The following is a 19463-nucleotide window of genomic DNA, read 5'->3' on the forward strand; positions in this document are numbered from 1 at the left end:
AGCTTGTTCATTTTTTCTTCCCCGAGTAAAAAGGCATCTGGGAGATTTTGCCTGGCCCCTCAGGCTTGCTCAGGGAGTCTGCGGAGGGGACTGGAAGACCGTGAACACCCTGGTGGTGGTCTCTGCAAAGCTCGGTGGGTTGCTAACCAGCCCCCATTCCCCAGCTCAGCCAGCTAGCCTGGCTGCACGCACCTATGCTTTTGTGTCAGATTAGCACAGCGTTTGTGGCAGACTAAGGGCACCACTCAGTAAAAGATCATAGTACTACTGCCTTGAGGTGCATTCTTGGAGGCTGGAGTCGTGTGCAGTATAAATATATCCTCTTATGCTTTCATTTGGAGTCAGATGATGCCAGACTGTTATACTGAGCGTAGTGTTGTAGTGTGTACTCTGTGGATGACTTGGTGAATAATATTTTTTTCCACAATAAATTAGGTGGAAATCCCCTAGCTCTAGATCAGGGTGTTAGTACCAGCCGTTCCCCTTGCTTCCTTTCCATTAAGCTTTATTGAGTTAGCTATGGCAGCTTCTTGCTGATTTCCCTCTGTGAGAAATCTACTGGCTGTCTTTCCTGGAAGTGCCCAATGGATGATTTTAACTCCAGAGGTTATTGAGACATGCCAAGACTAAGATGTCAAGGTTGGCCTTGAGCATTTGCCTCCATGCTAGCGGAAAATTTATTTCTGAAGTAAAATGATTGCCAAAAACCCATTAGATAACTTGATGTCTTATGTTGCTGGTCATTTCCAAAGCTTGTTACAGGGCTCTGATCCCAAAACCCACTTTTAATAAACTTGCAGTTGCTTAGTTTGTTTGTTTGTTTTAATTGAAGGTGCTATTTCTGCAAACACATTAGAGCAGCACCATTTTTTCTTTGCCCTTGATGCTGATTTGGTTGTGCATATTAATTAAGGGCCATTAGCAAAGGAAGTGCAGAGCAGTGCAAAATGTGGCTGAGCACATGGGCTAGAGCTATGCTGCAGTCTGCAGTGTTCTGTGTTGCACCACGTTTTGATGGGATTTGAAAAATTACAGGTGAAAACATACTCTTCCTTTATTAGCCACTATTATTAGAACCATATGGCTTGAACTGAGGAATAAATTGGGTCTGGCGTGTATCAACCTACCATGTCTCTGCAGATGAATATCATTTCTGAAATGTCGATTAAAGGGGAAATGAAGGTGGGCTGGTGTTGTTCCCGCCATTGCTATAGGAGATGCTGGCACTCTTACCGTGTTGTTAAGGTCGTGCCACAGAGTCATCAGAGAATGACCCAGTGATGTAGGGCAAATTATCTACAGGAGTCAGCACACTTGCGTTCAACTTTATATTCCCTCATGAAACAAGAATCATCCTTGTTTGTGTGATCTGGAGCATAGCATGTGATACAGAACAAAAATATGTAGAGGATATTTACATATTGGCATGCTGCTGCTGTGCCACCGAGCAAAGTTCAGGAAGAGACCTTGACCGTCCTTGCCTCGGTTGTCATGAAATAAGAATGCATGCTGTCACGCTGCATGAGATTCTCTTTTTTTTTTTAGAAGAAACATAAATCCTCCTATCTCAAAGCACAGTCTAATTACAAATAACCTGGAGTCAAGGAGGAATTAGTCTTTTGACACACTATTTAATATTTTATTATTTTGTGCTTCTTGTATTTTCTACCGCTTCAATACCTGGTGATGGTCCCCCTTGGAGACAGGACACTGTAGTGGGTGGAAACCACAGATCTGATCTGCTGGGGAGATTTCATGAGTTTCCCCTTGTCCAGAGGGTGTTGTGAGTATCAGTTCTGTGGAGACCCAAAATTTGTGCTGTCCTATTACTGTGAAAATGAAATGCTTCTTCCTCAGCCCCTAGAATTAAGGTATTAAGGTCCTCAATTAAGGAATTAGGGTCCTCAAACAAATACTATATTTTTCTCCTTGGGACAAGGAGGTTGATTAAGCGATCTTTCAAAGTCACTTCCAAATCTGTTCTCTCTTGCTATTTCTTGGAGTTATACTTTGCCAGACTTGCTGGGTGTCTCCTGTCTGCTGCTTTAAGAGTTTAACTGAGTCGCTGTTGGCCCTGAAGGGAGTTTGACCAGGTCCACAGCCTTGGTGGGGGAGTGAAAGTCTGGAGAAACAGCCACCACTTTGCTCTCCCTGTGCCTCCTCCTGTGGTGAGCTGCTCCAGCAGTCGGTAGCATCCCACAGGTGAACAAGATCTGGCTTGGGATCACCATCACTCCCCCAGCTGCCATCATGGGACAGCCTCATCGATCCAAGAGCAGCCACTGCCAGCCTAACATCAACTGTTAGCTAAAAATAACCCAGAATCCCCCCCGCACCCACACACACATATCTAAATATAAATCTCTAATGCCTCAGTAAGGAGCACTGCATTTCCTAATCGTTCAGTCAAATTGTTTAAACATTGATTAATACTGAAAAGCTTTTCCTTTCCACCGTGATCACTGTTTGGTCTCTCCTAGCTCCAGTACTTTTTCTGGAAAGTGGAGGTTTTCCTTTCCTTCCATCTCGTTCTCCAGCAGCCCTTCCCTTATGTGCCCGACGGAGCTTTGGGAACACCTCGCAGAGCTGTGCTGGCTCCTGCAGTACCCTCCAGAAGAGCCACGCATTTGGGTGAAAGAGGAACCCAAGACGAGGGGACCAGAGGGCACGGCGTGACATTCAGGGCACTGGGACATAGCGGGTGCAAGCTGGCACGGCTCCCGTGAAGTCAACCTGCTGGCTGGTTGCACCACCTGGGCTTGCCGCCCACTCTTAATCGTAGCGCAGGTTGAACAAAGTAACATGCAGACTTAGAGAAAACGGCGAGACTGTTTCTTCTCAGCGCGTCAGTTAGCTGCCTTTGAAAATCGAAGGCTAGAGCGCTTTCTCTCGTCGGGAACCCACGCCAAGCGATCGTGCCCCATTGTTGCAGGCAGACTTGTTTTTGCACACTCCAGACAGGAAGAGCTGCACTCGCAGGGCGAAGAAAGTGGCGCAGCGAGAGCGAGGTGGGAAGAGGGGAAAGAGCCAGCAAGCGGTAGCGAAATCTGCCTGTGTTGTGGCTTCGATATGTTCCCTAGCAACCTGCCGCACTGGAGAGAGGCATTTGGAATGTGTCTTTTTTATCAGTGCAGCTGCATGTGATGTACTAGCCTCTCAGTGGTCTGGCTTGCGCTATTTTGGGTTTAAAAAATGAAGCGTGTGATTGCAGTGCTGTCATGGGCATAAGGGCTTTGGATTGCTCTCTTGCACAGATGGGAACAATTCACAGGGAGGGCTAGGAAAGTGACTTTCTGCTCCTGCTTGAATGTTGTCTGGTGCTGGCTAGTAAATACCATCTTGTGACTTAAAGACTTTGAAATGAGTAGATTAGATAGCTCCCCTGACATTTTTTTCCCCCATAAGGTGTTATTGCAGGGATGGGCTTGTATGGGTGTTTATGGAGTAACTTCATTTCTTTCCATCCACTGCAGGCACACATGGCTCTTTGTACAACAGACATGCTGAGCATTTTGCCATCTTGTCTGGGGCAGCTATGCTGACTTTCCAAATGCTTCCTCTCCTGCTGTTTCACTGCTCCTGGACAGACTCACTGCATCCTGTCCAGCTTCTGTGAGATTTTAATGGGGATTTAGCACCAAGTGCCAGGTGGGCATTCCCAGGAACCTGGACAAAACAAGCCCTCCATTTCTCTAACAAAAACATTTACAGCCTGCACAGTGGGCACCATGAGTATGAGTTACCTCACATCAGCTAGTGAATGCACCGGCAGTCTAAGCTGGAGATAAAACATCTGGAGATGGTAAAAGAAGGGCACTCACTGTGCCTATTTAGGACCCTCCTTCTTTGTCATACCATTTCTGACCAAAGTTTCTTTGATTTAGGGATTAGAACAAAGCCATAAAGTAACTTCAAACTGCACATGAGCTTCCTTTCCTGAAAACAGCTTCAGCCCTAAAGATGATCCATAGGGCCTTCAGCTGGCTCTGCTTGTCTCTGTTGCAAAGTATGGCACAACCACTGTCACAGTCACAAAGGCATAAACGATAAGGCTGGAACAGACTTGAAGATCTGTCTGCTGCTCAGAGACAGGATCAACTCTGTCTAAGCCGTTCTTCACAAATACTTGTTTGTTCCTGCTCTGAAAAGCCTCAGTGACAGAAATCACAGCCTCTCCCCAAGCAATCTCTTCCAGCACTTTGCTGTCCTCACTGTTTCATTTCCTCCATGTTGCAAACACTCTCAGATGCATGGGTAGTTTTCAGACGTGTGTGCTACACAAGGAGTAGGGCTGAGTCCCCTATTTAATACTGTAGAGAAAATACAGAGGGCAAGTGGGACAGCAAGAGAACGTGGAAAACAGATTATATAGTCTTGGGGGAGAGGGAAAAGGAGGAGGCTGCAAAGAGTTTGACATTCACAACTTCTTTCTTGGCTTGCTTTTGAAATTTGCTTAGCCCTTGGAAGCAAGGGTACGTGAGAGGGCAGTGGAGGAGGCAAGCTTGCTTGGAGATAGGCTCCAAGGGGGAGCAGGCTCCTGAAAAGGAGCATGGAGAGGGGAAGCACTGAAGAACAGGTCAGCCTGAGCTGAGAGATGTAGCAGGAGTAAAAGAAAGCCAGACTGAGAGAGGTAGAGAGAAGAGGGCCCCACCACTGGGAACAGGGACTTTAATGAAGTAAGCCCAAGAGTGTCACCTGCAAGGAAGCAGGTTTCAGTCACCCATATCCACAGAGAGAGTGGGTCTTCATCTGCAATGCTTGCTCTTGGTCTGACAGGCTGGGAGCCTGTGTCCCCCCTGTGTCATATGTTCCTGTGAAAGACGAATGCAGCTGAGGGCTCAGTTGGCTGCAGTTAGGCTGGGCTAGGCTTGGACAACCTTGTTGACTCAAATAGTGCCTCTTGAACAGCCGATGTACACCTGAGTACATTGCTCACTTTGGCACGCTGAGCTAGATCCTCCGCTGCTGTGTAAATCAGCGAGTTCCCTGGAGCGACTCTGATTTGCACCGTCTGAAAGTCTGGCCCATCCTTTTTAAGTAAATACTACAAGCAGAATTATATATATCTTTTTGTTTTTCCCCTTTAGCCTTTGCTCAGTCAACCTGCAAGCTGCTTAATCATTAAAAAACAGAAGGGGGCTGCTGTTGTTGTGGTTGAACAGGACATGAAAACTCCTCATGGACAAAGTGATCTTTTTAATATATCAAAGCGGTCCAGATGCCACATTGTGTCCTGCCTCAGCCATCGGCCTCCTCAGCAATAATTGCACATGCCACTGCCTCTTTTAGTTCACCCCATTCTGTGTGAACTGCTGCTTGACCAATTAGTGAGATAAGTTCGCCTCTAGCCCAGAAGGTTTGTGGACAGCTTTCTTAGCTGCATCTCCGTACATGGAGGAATATTTTGACAGCTAAACATGGATCTTGTTGAGCTGTCAGTTCTGCTAACTCTCCCAAGTGCCTCTTATTTATTGAGTCATCAGGCTCTTCCTGACCTCCTCAGACTCAGTCCCAGCCTCGCACTAAAGAGAGCACAGAAATACAGCTCGAGCGTGGCCTTCTGAGGAGGGCAGGTTTCTTCAAGCATGGTGCAGATCATTAGGTCTATATGTCAGTGCAGTGGCTGCACCCTCAGGCTGGTGGCAGTCTTAGAGGCTGCAGCTGGGGGGATTCAGATTTATTGCACAGCCTGCTCTGGCTGCCAAGATCTTGGGGCTTTTTAAGAGGCCAAGGGCAAAGCAGGGAACCAGGGAGTGAAAGAGTATGGCTCAGGATCCCAGGAATCCTGCATTTCATTCTGGCTCTGGTGCTGAGCAAGGAATTTCCTATCCTGTTCTTTATTCCTAACATGATCTGGCTTGGAGGCTGTAGTTATTTCTGCAATATACAAAACAGACACCACAGCAAAAGCACCTATGCACTTAGCATTCGGAGCACTGTGACCACAAAGCAATTCTCCATTTGGCTGAAAAGTGTCCCCATCATGGATGTGGGATCATGTACTGGGTGCAGAAGGGGAAACATGAGAACTACTTGCTATTGAAATGCCACATAGCCCTTCAGTGCAGGGATTGAGTGAGACTGAGGGTATAGTGTTCTCCTCTGAGTCCCCGTCCACCCTGATACCCCAACAAACACACACACACAGGCACACGTCCAGAGGCCTGTGACCAACACCGCAGTCTGAGACTAGTGTTTTTTTGGTTAGCATTGGATAGTTCTCGTACAGGGAGCTGTTTCAGTGAAATCAGCTGATGCTGAAACCTCTCATTTGCTCTTGCTTGCTTCCTTTCTTCCTGTTCTGAGGATGCTGTTAGTCCATACCACCATTTAATCCTGCTTCTTTGCACATTAATTCCCTAAGCTATTGGCTGTGTCCTTCATGCACTGGGTGCACATAGCTATCTCTTCATGGGGTCTTGCCAGCTCTGGACACTCCTAGCCAGGTTGCACTTTCTTATGCCTTGCTCTGTGCCTCATCATATCTTTTCCTCTGATGCTGAGGTCTGTCTCAAATCCCTGACTGCACACTGCCTTCTGACTGTCTTTCTCTCTTCTTCTTTCTCCAGCCACTTCTCTCTCAACTTTGTATTTCTGCTTTTTTATTTATGCTTTTTGTGTTGGAAAAAGTTAATTTACTCTCTTTCTCCATGTTGTCAGAGCCCTCATTCCAGCTCTGACCTTGACCTCTGTGCTCCTGTGGCTCTCCTCCTCCAAGTGCCACCTCCTTCCCTCTGCAAGCAGGATTACCTGACAACCATGAGTAGCACAGCAACCTCAGGTCTTCACTCTGGTGCCTGCAGGTTGCACGGAGAAGGTTGAGACCTCTTGAACATTGTATATCCGTGGTGAGACTTCCTGCAACGTTTTTCAGTGGCTGATAACCCCCTGCTTCTTTGCCTCTCGGCCATGATTTGACCACCAGGTGGGATGTGTGGCTCCCTCCCATGATGGAAAGTCATTCCTCATGTCTTGCTGCCCTTTTCTTGTTTCTCACCTCCTGCTGACTATGAGAAGCTCCTGAGCAGGGACAGTGTTTCAGGGAAGCCTTGAAGCTTTTATCTGAGTAATACTTAACTGCTCTGGACTGTATTACGGAAGAATTATGACTTTATTGAGAAATTTCTATTGCTGTGAGCCAAATGAAAGATCATTTTCATAAGTACATTGGGTAAAATAAATGATAATCTACATGACAGGCATTTGCCCTGGCCTTTTTCCCTAAGTGCAGTATAGAACTTGGCACAGCTGTGTTCTGAAAATATTATTTCTGATTATGCTGGGGTAATTGATAGTGAAACCTGTGTAAGTCTCTTCTAGAGCAAGTGCTGCTCAGGCTACCAAGACGATGTTCACTGGGGGCTGCAGCCCTTCACTCTGTCCTGCTTCTTTTCTTGTGTTGTATTACTCCTTTGTTCCTGATGGGAATGTTTAATTTCACCACCTCTTTCCTTACCACCAATGTGACTGCTGTCATATCCTCTGCCTGACACTACTCAGCTTCACAGTAGCACCTGGAAGTGGGAAGGACAGCTAATGCCTTGTGGATGCGGGCTGCACTGCGAGCTTGCTGGCAAACACTTTCCCCAACTCTAACGTGGGCAAGAAGCATTAGGTCTGCAAGCAAACTGACCGCTTGTGGTGGGCACCTCTGTTTCACAGAAGGTGAGAGGGATCTTTTAAAAGTTTTTAATCACCAGTCATTATGATCAACTCCAGTCTGATAATTTTGTTAAGAACCCATTGTCCCGGCTTGGGCTTGAGATACAGAGAGGCCAGGGCCTGCTGGTAGAGGTGGTACCTGTGAACTAGTGTGAGCTGCCAGGGCAATTGCTCTTCATGAATTAAATAATGCATCTTTGCAAATGGTACTTGACACGATGTTAGATGGCTGAACTGGGATTCAGGCAACCTAACGATACCTGCAGAGGGTTCTTCGTGAGGAAAATTGTTTTAAATGCAATAAAGCTTCAGCCTCTTAAAGGTATAAAGCAATTCAGCAACAAAACCATCCGCATAGACGGTATAAAATACAAAAATGTTCTAACTGAGACAGAAATTAGAGAATGAATTCTGATCTTTACTGTTTTACATATTGTCTTGAGCTGTATCAGTACCCTTTTAATACTCTTCTCTGTGATCTTTCGCCACAAGATCTGGAGGTGCAAGCAAATGAGCTCTCCCTTCGACTCTGAAGAATAGCAATCTTCTCATTATTATTTGCAAATTCTCTTTTCTCTTGTATCACTAGAAAAGGTGTCATTTTGAATATTTTTTGTCATCTTTAAAGCACGGCTCAGCTAAGGGGTAAGCGTAATTAGATGGTCTGGGCAGAATCCAGACGTCTGGACTGTCTGTTAAATTTCTGCCTTCTTTCCCTTGACTCAGTCACCTGAGAGAGTCTTGAAAGTCAAACAGAGGATCATATTCAGTGCTTATACTCTGCAACGTGTTCAGAGCTCCCCATCTACTTTCCAAAGGAACTTGTACTCATTTTGTTAAAAGGGGTTGGGACCCTACAGAAACCACTTCAAGAAATGTGGCCTATACAAACCTGAAAGAAAAACAGCAAAGTTTTTAGCGAGAAAGCAACCACACATGAGGAAAAGAGAATAAATGATTCTGGGATCAGAACATGAGTAAAATGGAGAAGTCTGCCTACCCTGATAAAACAAAGAAGTAGAATCCAGCAGGAATAGAATTTGCGTTTGCCACACTATTGTTTTAGCTAATATTATTCTTACCATTTTTATTTATAAAGCAAGACACCTCCTGAGCAGCTGAAGGGCATGTTGGGAGACCAGTGATTGTTTTGAAGACCTTGTAATCTTAAAAGACAAAACATAGACACGTGTGATTTGAAAAAGGCACAACTTGGCAACTGAAGATAATTAATAATAGTCATAATTTGTACTCATTCAGCATCTTTCATTCAAGGATCTCAAAGCATTTTGTAATCATGAGTTCACTGAGACCCTCAAACTCTCTTGAGACAGCCAAGCATTATGAACACCATTTAAAACAGCAGGGTGCAGGATCAGACTGGTTTAGAATATTGCTGAGGATAAAACTCAGGAATCCTGCCCTCCAATCCTGTGGATGCTAAACCTTTTGCCCTCTCCAAACTGAGAAGCTGCTTTTTTACAGTAATGTATATATATAATTTTTTAATGTTAAGCAAAATATGTAGTCTTCATTTAAGTCACTAGTGTCCTGGGAAGTGTAGTGGCCCATGTCGTAGCTGACTAAAAATGAGACTACAGATAGTGGGTTAAACACATTTGGTTAACCATTTGTTTGCTGTTATAGTTTTCACATGAAAAAAGCTTAGATTGAAACCTGTCTTGTTGATGGAAAGTGATGTGATTTTAAGTTTCTTTGTGTATTAAAACAGAAACCCAATTTGCATACTTTAAGTATCTTTTCTAGCATATTCAGGCATCTGGCAAGAAAGCTATATTTAAACTGTTAATACAGTATGAATGCAAGTTTCACATGCAAAATTAGTATCATTAAAATTGTGAGATTTATTTTTCTTTTAAAACACAAGTGATGCCCCAACACTTCTGTTTTTGTTACCTGATAAGGCACTGCAGCTGGGACAGCCTATTTTTTGAATAGGCGACGAACCTGAACCACAGGGCAGATGGTGCTCATACCCTGTCAACCCTCTGTCACCATATGGTGAGTGGCGGTGAGGTCCCTTGTTACTGTGGTCCACCAGAGAAAGCGCTGGACCAAAGGTGTGGGTGCTTCAGCCCTAGCCACTAAGCCCATTTTGTGGTGTCAGTTTTTGTCGTCTGTAAAAAACGGCTGAGCTCTGGCTTTGTGAGTGCTTTGCAAATGAAAAACTTAAAAAAGAACAAAGCTCTATTATTTCCTTGTGTTTTAGGGCTCTTTCTGGAAGGGTAGGTTTTGAGTAGAGAGTACTCTCTTTCAATGGTCTGTTGTGGCAATGAATCCCACAGGCTAACTGCATACTGTGTGAGGAAACACATCTCTTTTCATCCTAATGAATTTTTGAGCATTCCAGTTTTTCGCAGGTAAGCCCCGTGCTTGTCCTATTAAGATGGGGGTGCAGTTTGACTGGAGGGAAGACCATGAGCCTCGCTCGGAGTGCACTCGCTGTAACCAGATTCCCTAGCAGCCCTGCTTCTTTCAGTAGTGTTACCTTGGATTTACACAAATGTGCTCTGTATAAATCTTGAGGATCATCATCTCCCTTGGCAAAAAGCTCTAGGCAGTGCTATGTACCCAAGACGTATAGCCAAGATGACAAGAAGAGTATTCAAACCCATCTATAGCACTTCCTTATGCAGCTTGGGACTAAGACTTTGAGAACATCATCTCCTACGAATGTTTATGGTATCTACTCTGAAATGCAGATTTTGACTTGCTGATAGCAGTAAATATAATGCTTAATTAATTAACACTTTGAAGGCAGCCCCTGGAAGCCTGCATTATTATGACATAAGGCAAGGCGAGTTGATAAGCAGGCTATATGGTCTTTACTGCTGGTGATGATACATGGGAATGAGAGAGCGCTTGACTCGGAGCCCAGAGAGTGGTGGCAAGGCAAGCAGTTAGAATGAGAATAGAATAAAGCCTTCAATCTTGAAACAAATAGGAAAGTAAATGTGGGCCCCCCGATGTAATTTTATGAAGCAGAACAAGCTCCTCCAGCCAAAAACATAGGGCTAAAATGATGCATTCTCCCTATCCATATATTCATATAAAGATGCTGCCCCATTCCCCCTGTCAGTAGTATCATCAGCTTGTACATTGTATTCCAGGCAGTCCTAGCTTTTTTAAAAAAAATATCTGAAGTATCTATTACCGCAATAAATGGGGTTAATAGGAAAACACAAAACAAAACGACCCCCCCTCCTTTTCATATGAGATAAGCCTCGACAAGTAAAACATATTTGTGTAATGATAGTGCTAAAAGGCCCTAAGCAAGATCAGGCACCGTTGCACTTGCTTCTGTATATACATATAAGCAGCAATGGGACATCAATATGTAGCATTTTATAGAGAATCTTGTTTGAACTGTAGTTTAAATCTGCTGTTTCCTGAAATAGCATGTCAAAAATGTATTACTTGGAGATTTGTTTGTTTTGCTTTTTCTAATTAGAAATGGCCAATATTGTTTTGCAAAAGTCTACTTGTTCTTCTGTTAATTTGAATATTATAAACATACCACAGTGTCCAGCGGAAAAATGACTATCCACAGAAGTGGAAGCTATTGTTTAATACAGTCGTGCTCGGTGCAGAAGCAAGCACCAGGTAGTGGCATTTAGAGATTATCTAACTTTTATAACACCCAGCAAAAACAACAAGCCCTTCCAGATTCAAAACATTAGTGAGAACATGAAGAATAGCAAGAAAACCTACTTAGTCTGTTTGCATATAATAGAATATAAACAATCCAAGGACAAAACAGTCATGCTCATTTATTACTGTACTTGATGATTAATGAAACACACTGTCTCTGTGTAGTCACTTGCATCACAGAAGCTTGGAGGGCTTTGCATGCACTGATAAATTAACGGGGAAATACTGTTAAACCCATTTTACAGAGTAATTAAGGTGCATGTATGGTGATCCTGTTGAATTCAGTATCAATGCACAGAGACCAAGTTTTTGTTTTCATCACTATGAGCTAAAAGTTGGGCTCCAGAGTGCCAAAATAGGCATCTGTATGAGCAGCCTAATTTTCAGAAGTTCTGGGAACCAATCAGCTATTTAATGATTCACTTAACTTTTTTTTGCCTTCTAGATGTATTGTCCTGCTTTTGAAACCATCAGACAAGATACCTCCCCTTCCACCTGTCTGCATCCCTATTTCAGCATGTTAAGAAAGAGGCATTTAGCAAAAATTGCAGGCTGAAATGTCAAAACTGACAAAAAGCTTTTTCTATTAATGTTATTAACACATAAAATCTGTGGAACTCATTGCCACAAGAGACTGTTGAAACCAAGAGCTTCACAGGATTCGAATAGCACTGGGGATGAGTATGGCTAACCAGGCAAGGATAGAGTTACAAGAATGAAGTTTAAAAATAAAGAAAAATATCTTCTAGAGCTTTGGAGCAGTTACAAAACTGTCCTATTTCAAAGCATGCCAGCATTTAACAAATGAAGGTTCTGCCGCCAGGACCACCTGCTTCCGCATTTCTGGTTTGCTCCTGCAAAGCAGTTGGTGCTGGATGCCCTGGGAAGCAGGTAGGCAGTAGGTAACCTGCAGCTCATCTGGGAGGAGAGCTCAGTTATGCCTGCCCTGAAAACTTGCAATTTCAGTCTGCCCACATGGGCAGGAGATCGTGGCCTGTCAGTGGCTATCATCTCCTGCAGGGCAGCTTCTTCAAAGGAACTTGATGGATTATTCTCCTACCAGGAATAAGCCCAGGAATGCTTATGGCTCAGGGACTTTAGGCAGAATCGTCTTTTCAGGAATCTGTATGCACTCAGGCAGATGTAACTTTTCAGTGGGAAAATAAATCAAGAATTGAAATATTTTTCTCCAGTGCACCTTCTCTGTAAGAAGAATCAGTTGGCCTTAATTATAGACTGAATTGCAGCTGCAGGCAATCTTGATATTTCTTTAGGAGCTTGACTCATGAGCGATGTGGCACCATGCTGAATTCTCTGGTCTGAAAGTTTGCGATTGTTTTGGACAGTCAATAACTTAAATGAAAAAGCATGGTCTTTGTCAGGCCATTGAGTAAAAATGTGCTGAGATGTTAGTTAACTGTTTATTTAACTGATGATCAGTTTTGGTGAGTGAAGTGAAAGGGAAGTGCTAACTTTTTGCAGATGAACAAGGAGAAAAAAATGAAAGGGAAAGTAAGTATCAGTGAGAGATGTTTCTGGCTGCCTTTCAATTCCAAATTGGGCTAATTCTACCTTCTGAAAAGAAGATAATTTCCACGTTTCTGTAATTGGGAACACATAATTGAAGTTATTTTCTCTCAGAGAGAAGAAACCTCTTGTGCATCATTTGCAAATGGACAGGAAAAATGACCACATACAGTGTACTCTGAATGATGGTGCATTCATCACAGCATCGTCTTTAGATTTCTTTGCTGATTTTGCACAGTGTTTTTTACCCATTTGGGTAAAAATGTGAGTGTGGACACAGAAGGTTCATGTTGGAGAATGCACTTTGCTAACTCCAGAGCTCCCTCTTTCTGGGCAGCTGTTAAATCGGTTACCGGTGAGGTCTGGAGTACAAAATATATGCCAAAGAAGTGCTGAAACAAGTGTCAACTTAGTGTACCAAAATAATCATGCAGTGATTCCACGCGACTGCTTCTTTTGACCTGGCTTTTTAGGAACTGAACTTTAATGAGGAAGATGCAGCGCTCTTGAGAGCGGCACAAACGATGAACTCACTTCCTTTTGTTCGTAGCATGAAGATATTTTCTACTGTGGGGTTTAACCCTTGGAATGATGGCATTTTCCTAGGCATCCCATTAACTAAGCAGTCGATACGGTGTTCGTGAATGCATTCGCAAGTGTGACTGTGGTTGTCATGGTGCTCCGTAAGGTGGCTTAGTAGTTGGCAGAGGTAGCGAGGATTGAACTCAGGTGCTCCTGCTACCAAAGCACAGTCCTCCCTGCTGGCTCTTTGCAGGCCAAGGCTCTTTTCTGATTTCACTGGGCGGTTCATCATCTTTGGTGTTGCTGGGATTAGCCAGACAGAATGATGGTGAAAGGCTTGGGAGGCCTGTATTGCAGTTCTGCATAGACCACAAATCTGGGCTGTCTGTAGCTCAGGCAGTATGTATTTGTGTGTGCATCGAGGCATTGTGGAGGAAAGAGGAGAACACATGAAGATAACTATGGTAGATTAGACAGTAAATTGGATTTCTAGACAGCTTTGATCAATGTACAGATCAGGAGAGAATAGAGGAAGTCTAAAAAACAACAACAAAACCCTGTTTTGTAAGGAAAGCTAGAGTTATATTTTTACCCTGACCTAACAAAGGAGAAGGAAGGAAATTGCTTTGCTGAAACAAGCATTTTAGATCAGACTAAGGATACACTTTTCTCTCTATGTTTTTGTGCGTGCATGTCCCAACAAACTCAACAGCATGTTCATATGCATGAAATGTGTTTTCCTGGAGGCACGTAGTCAGCATGTGCTGTGTGAGAAGGAAGAAGATGTGCCTAGCACTGCTTAAATGTTGGTCAAAAAGGCACAGCATTTTACTCAAAATAAGTTAAAATGTCTCATAACGTTATGGTTGGTATTTGTTATTTTTGCTGACATTGGGTACTGGGTAAGAAATCTGCCTAGTTTAGAAATGTGCAGTGTAGCTAAAAAGTATGAGCACAGCCTATTTATTTGTGTGTCTGAGGCCTCCAAGCGTGGCCTCCAAAAACAGAGAAAGTCAAGGAGGACTTCAAATCTGCAGATTTCGGTCTTTGGTTTCAAATGGCACCCTGAACTAAGCAGGCACAACCAGCTCCTGGGTCCGTGGATGTGGGAAGCTGGTGCGAAGGAGAGACAGAGGGCTTCCCACCAGTGTGGCTGGGAGCAGAGTGCCCTGCCAAAACCCGGCGGGCCACACCAGGGCAGTGGGAGGCAGGGCTGGTGGGGACCATGCTGCACCCTGGAAATGCCACGTGCTTGGCTCGGAGGCCGGCCAGCACCGGGGGGTGATGCGGGGCTGGCGGCTGGGTTTTCAGTGGTGCTTTACCGCAGAAAGAGGAAGGATGGGTTGTGGTTAGGGCGCTGGACAAAGACTAACGAAGTTTGGGCACGGATTTTGTCTTCGCCTCAGATCCCATGTGTGATCATGGGCAAATCACTTTACCTCTATGCCTCTTGCTTCCCTTTTCGGGGAATAGGCAGCTCCTCATGCCGTCTTCTTTGTGTCCATTCACATTATAAGGCCTGAGGGTAAAAGTCCATGAAAAGTCTAGGGAAGGTGTCTCAGTTGTCGTGTGTCAATGGTCAATCCTTTCTGCATGGAAGCCAGAACAGGCACAAGAGATGGAATAATATTTTAAGAGGCTCAGTTGCTTGATTAATTTCTCAAACTAATAAATCCTTGGCTGCACTTGCTGTGTTAAAATATATGTTCAGGCGAGATTCATGATCAGCTCTTAGGAACAAGAAAGCAAAGGAAAAAAATATGGTTCTTCCAAGATTAAATGCTTTACATTTGGCAGCTTTAATTGGCCTATTAATAAGCCTTTTTTTAGGGTTATGTTATTTATTATTTTTAATGAAACAGTTGTCTGCTGGGCTTCTAAAAATAGCCATCAAAAACTGGCCAAGGGCTTCTGGGTGTGCTGGGTCAAGTACCTGGTTCTGAAACTCCCAGTCACATGGGTGTCCTTACCTCATCCAGAATGATACATGCCGTTGGGGTGGCACTTACCTGACTTAGAGAGCAAATGCAAATCCTGTGCACTGTACAGGCCTATCTCGCATATGAAAAAATAAGTTGGTGGTGGCCCAAACACATCAGCATAGTTGCATTTGTACAATAGAGTTTATTGAGCTGTGAATGGATGTTCAGGATTTCCAGATGTTCAGCAGCTTGCTCAGAGCAATTGCTAGGCATCCTGAAATCCCAGACAAATGCCCAAAATCTTTGGATATTGCTCAGATGTAAACCCTCAGCTGAAAAAGAAAATATCTCTGGTAAAACCTGAATGTATGGTAGGTCCAACCTCTGTTCTCACTGAACATATGGCAAATAGACCAGGCACAGCCCTCCAGGGAAGTTCATCCAGCCTGTGGCTTATTCCAGGTGCCCTTCCTTCTGGGGGACCCTGGCATCCATTTCCCTTGTGCACGGCTGCTACTGCTCTAGAGAGGACGTGGAGGGCAGACAGCAGGCACAACTGTGCCTTGCACGTGCGCAGTAAATCCAGCGTTGCCAAGGCATGCATTCATGCTGCTGTGCTCCCATGGGCACAGCACGTGAGATAGGTCAAGGCGACAAGGGAGGGGGGTAATGGTGTACAGCCTAGCGTGGGCTCTAGAAAAATGAGTATGACAGGGTCAGGAAAATGCAGGAGTTTGGTTGCTTAGAGTGGATGATTGAAGTATTGCTAAGCACAGTCTTGAGCACTCGTCTACATTGATTGATATCTCATTTGAAAGCTCCTTCTTGCCCGAAAGAAAAACAAAAGCACGAAAGCATTTAGTTAATTCTCTTGCAACGCTGTGAAGCTGCTGTTCTCTGTTGAAAATGAGTGGCTCAATAAAGATTTATCATGTCAGGTGTATGTAGTCTGTGTGAGCTATAGGTGACCAGTGTTTTGTTTCTACAGTGATTCTGCATTTTCTTCCCATTCAAATGGGTATGATACATGGAAAAATACTTGCCTCTAGACTAACACTCAAAAGGACTGGGATCTAAGGTCCAGTCCTTGATGAAAGCAAGAATTAATCAATTAAATCACTTGCTTTACTGAAATACTGTATTTCATAAATAAGTTAATTTTCGCATGCAAGTCTTTCAGGAAAGCAGTGCACACAAGGAAAGCTGTCGTCAGCATCTTTTAATCCTGAAATGACCGAGTTCCTCATTGCACGCACCAAACTTAGCTTTTTCTAAGAAACTCTTAGGCACCAGAATGTTTCTGTGCTTCTCAAAATATGCCCGTACTTCTGCTGTTTTCCAGGGAGACGACTCACCGAGATGGACTACAAATATTTTATGCCAGCTCTTAGCACATGAAGGCCAAGAGGTCTCGGTTTCTAAGCACGTATTAAAATGTTTGTATTCATAGTACTAAAAATCTGTGGACCAGCTCCTGCTCTCACTAACGTTAATAGCAGGATTTGTGTCAAAACAAACAAGCAAAGAACATAACTAGCAGTTAGGGATTATCTGTCTGTGTCCATATACTATGGCAGTGTAGGAATGGCTGCTTTAGCGTCTTTTCTGTTGTGTTGTTAAATGGTGGAAGCTTTTGCCAAATCCAAACTGAAAGGCTTCCAAAGCCTTTTTCAGTGTTGGAAAATGTTTGTATCGAGTTATCCTTGGAATAGTTTTCTCCTTTATTTATTATTATGTGCTACCCAGTAGACACCTAATTATGAGGCACAGAACACTTCTCGTTCTAAGAGGATATATAGCACTTCACTGGATGTTTTTAGGAGTCCGTTTTCATTACATTAAGTGGGATGTTTACTTGCGTGAATCCCTCGGGTATTGAAAAAAGCAAAAATAGGACAAAGAATGAAGTTTAACACTGAACAGCCAGTAGACCATCTTAGTGTGGGGGAATGCTTTTATACCACATCACAGACTGTTTGTCCTTTTTTTTTTTCAGAGCGGGTATCCAAGCTCTGGGCCTGCATCAAGCACTCCTGCCTTCAGGCCTGAGGATGAGCTGGAACATCTGACCAAGAAAATGCTGTATGACATGGAGAATCCTCCCTCTGATGACTACTTTGGTGAGCTCTGCCATGTCTTGTTGAATCAATCTGTCCGTAGCCCCTTTCCGTATTTCCTAGGTTCTGTAACGGGGAGGCCTGACAGCTGTACTGTTAATGTAGTGACGTTCATATTGATGGATTTGCTTTCTATGCTTGGGCTGGAAGTGTAATCATCCATAGGAATTTCTCTGTAATTTCAACATAAATCTCATGCTCACTTGCTGTATGTAAAGACCGTAAACAGTCTTTCTGGTTACAAAGTTAAATTTTTCAGTGTCTGGTTCATCTTGACACCATCTGTCCTCAGCTTCTTCGCTACCAGGCTGAACTCAGGTATGGTACGCTATCTTGCCTGTCTGCCCAGCCCATTTGCATTGCACCTGAAGTAATCCTGGCAGTGTAAATGCATTCTGCTCCTGAGGCACAGGTTCTGATTTCTTGTATACTGGCACAGATCAAAAGGAAATCCATTTTGAGTCAGTCAGGTTGATTTTACATGGACACCAGTTAGCCCAGAACTGGGTCCAATAGATATGGGAAAGATGAATCTGGACCGATCGGCTCGTTATATCTGTGTCATCTTTCTTGCCTAGAAAAGATTAGCAGGTAATTTCCTTTTTAAATGGTATATAAATGTGTTATCTCAGGTATCTATAGGTATAAAATATATATCTTACCTCATATAAAAAAAGGTGATATGGATTCTGAACTCTGCATTGAAGTCAAGAGACTTGGGCATATTTGATGTGTTTCCCCTGTCTGTTTAGTTTCTTACAGGCTTGGGTGATAGAGTTGTTAGGAAACAAATCGCTGTAGTTTGTAGAGTTTAAGACTGGGGGAGGCCATTCATTTTGTCTTCTTTGCCTTCCTTTTTATCACCGCTTCTTAAAATTTTCATTTAGATTGCCCCCTAGGTCTATGGCTGTAGATTTTAGTTGGACCAAGCACTTCTGGCTTAAAGAGACTTCAGTGATTTTGTTCAATCAAAAGTCAGGTGAGACCAAAGTGTCACTAATGAACAAAGACCTTGCAGTGAGAAGGATTTGATTAAATGAGAAGGCTGAGATCTTCTCATCAAACGTTGCCCTGCAAGATGGGGTGGACATCAGCCTCACTTCCCATCAGTACCCTCTGCCTCTCATCTTCCCCCTCACAGCTGGAATGTCTTCTCTACAAACCCTGATAATTGTCAAAGCCGGTGATTAGCACAGCTCCAAGGTGTGAGCCAAAATGACTAACTGAAGAGAGGATAATCAGAGAGCATTTTCTGTGCTACTGTAGACCTGTGTTTGACTTCATCTCTGCCCCATATCCATTTGTGCATACTCTGTGATGTTTTAAAAGGGAAGCAACAACCAAACAAACATAACATGTATTTAGCTATTAGCAGGCACGGGCAAGAGGAAAAACCTTTTTACTGTTCCCTTCAGGCAAATGGCTGAAACCCTGAAGCATGAGATTTGATTACAGTCATTTTCTTAATGCAAAGCCGTAAGTGGCATCAGCAGGTTGAGGGACGGAAGCCCAACCCATTCTCCCCGTAGCCCAAGAAGGAAGGCAGGTGAACAGAGAATGTGGAGATTCACAGGATCCAAGGTCAGAGAGGACCTTGCCATTATTCAGTTCAATGTCCTACTCTCAGTTTCTCCCAGGAACTTGATTGAATCATGACTTTAAAAAAAAAAAAAATCTAATCTTATCTTAAAGACTTCAAGCAATGGTGAGTCAACCACCTACCCTGATAAGCTGTTCTAGTGATTAATTTTCCTCACAGCTCAGAAATTGCTTCCTGAAGTGGAGCTTTAGTTTTGTTTAGCACTTGTATTTATGAAGCTGAAATGCTGGGGTTTTGCATGCTAATACTGTAGCACTAAGATGGCTCTGCTCTGTTTGGGAGTGTGATACATCAAATCTTTTTCATGCAAAAGGAATGCGTAGCTCAAGGGATTGGGATATAAAGTCTCTCAACATTGGGTCATCAATTTGATTATCAGATGGGAGGTCAGACTAATGCCATGCCACTAGCTCTTAATTCAATAGGAAACAAGGAAATGGA

General features: G+C 43.7%; 1 protein-coding gene across 9 annotated transcripts in view; it reads left to right on the top strand.

Annotated features, from left to right (window-relative positions):
• The window catches only part of LPP (LIM domain containing preferred translocation partner in lipoma), a 356904-nt gene that overhangs the window by 269272 nt on the left and 68169 nt on the right, over positions 1-19463 (top strand). For all 9 annotated transcript variants that reach the window (XM_067301782.1, XM_067301780.1, XM_067301788.1 and 6 more), the window contains one exon: positions 17302-17425. In XM_067301782.1, the coding sequence (XP_067157883.1) occupies positions 17302-17425 (124 nt within the window). The remainder of the gene's footprint in view (positions 1-17301; positions 17426-19463) is intronic.

This window comes from Apteryx mantelli, chromosome 9 (genome assembly GCF_036417845.1).
Source record: "Apteryx mantelli isolate bAptMan1 chromosome 9, bAptMan1.hap1, whole genome shotgun sequence".
In the NCBI taxonomy this organism is placed as follows: domain Eukaryota; kingdom Metazoa; phylum Chordata; class Aves; order Apterygiformes; family Apterygidae; genus Apteryx; species Apteryx mantelli.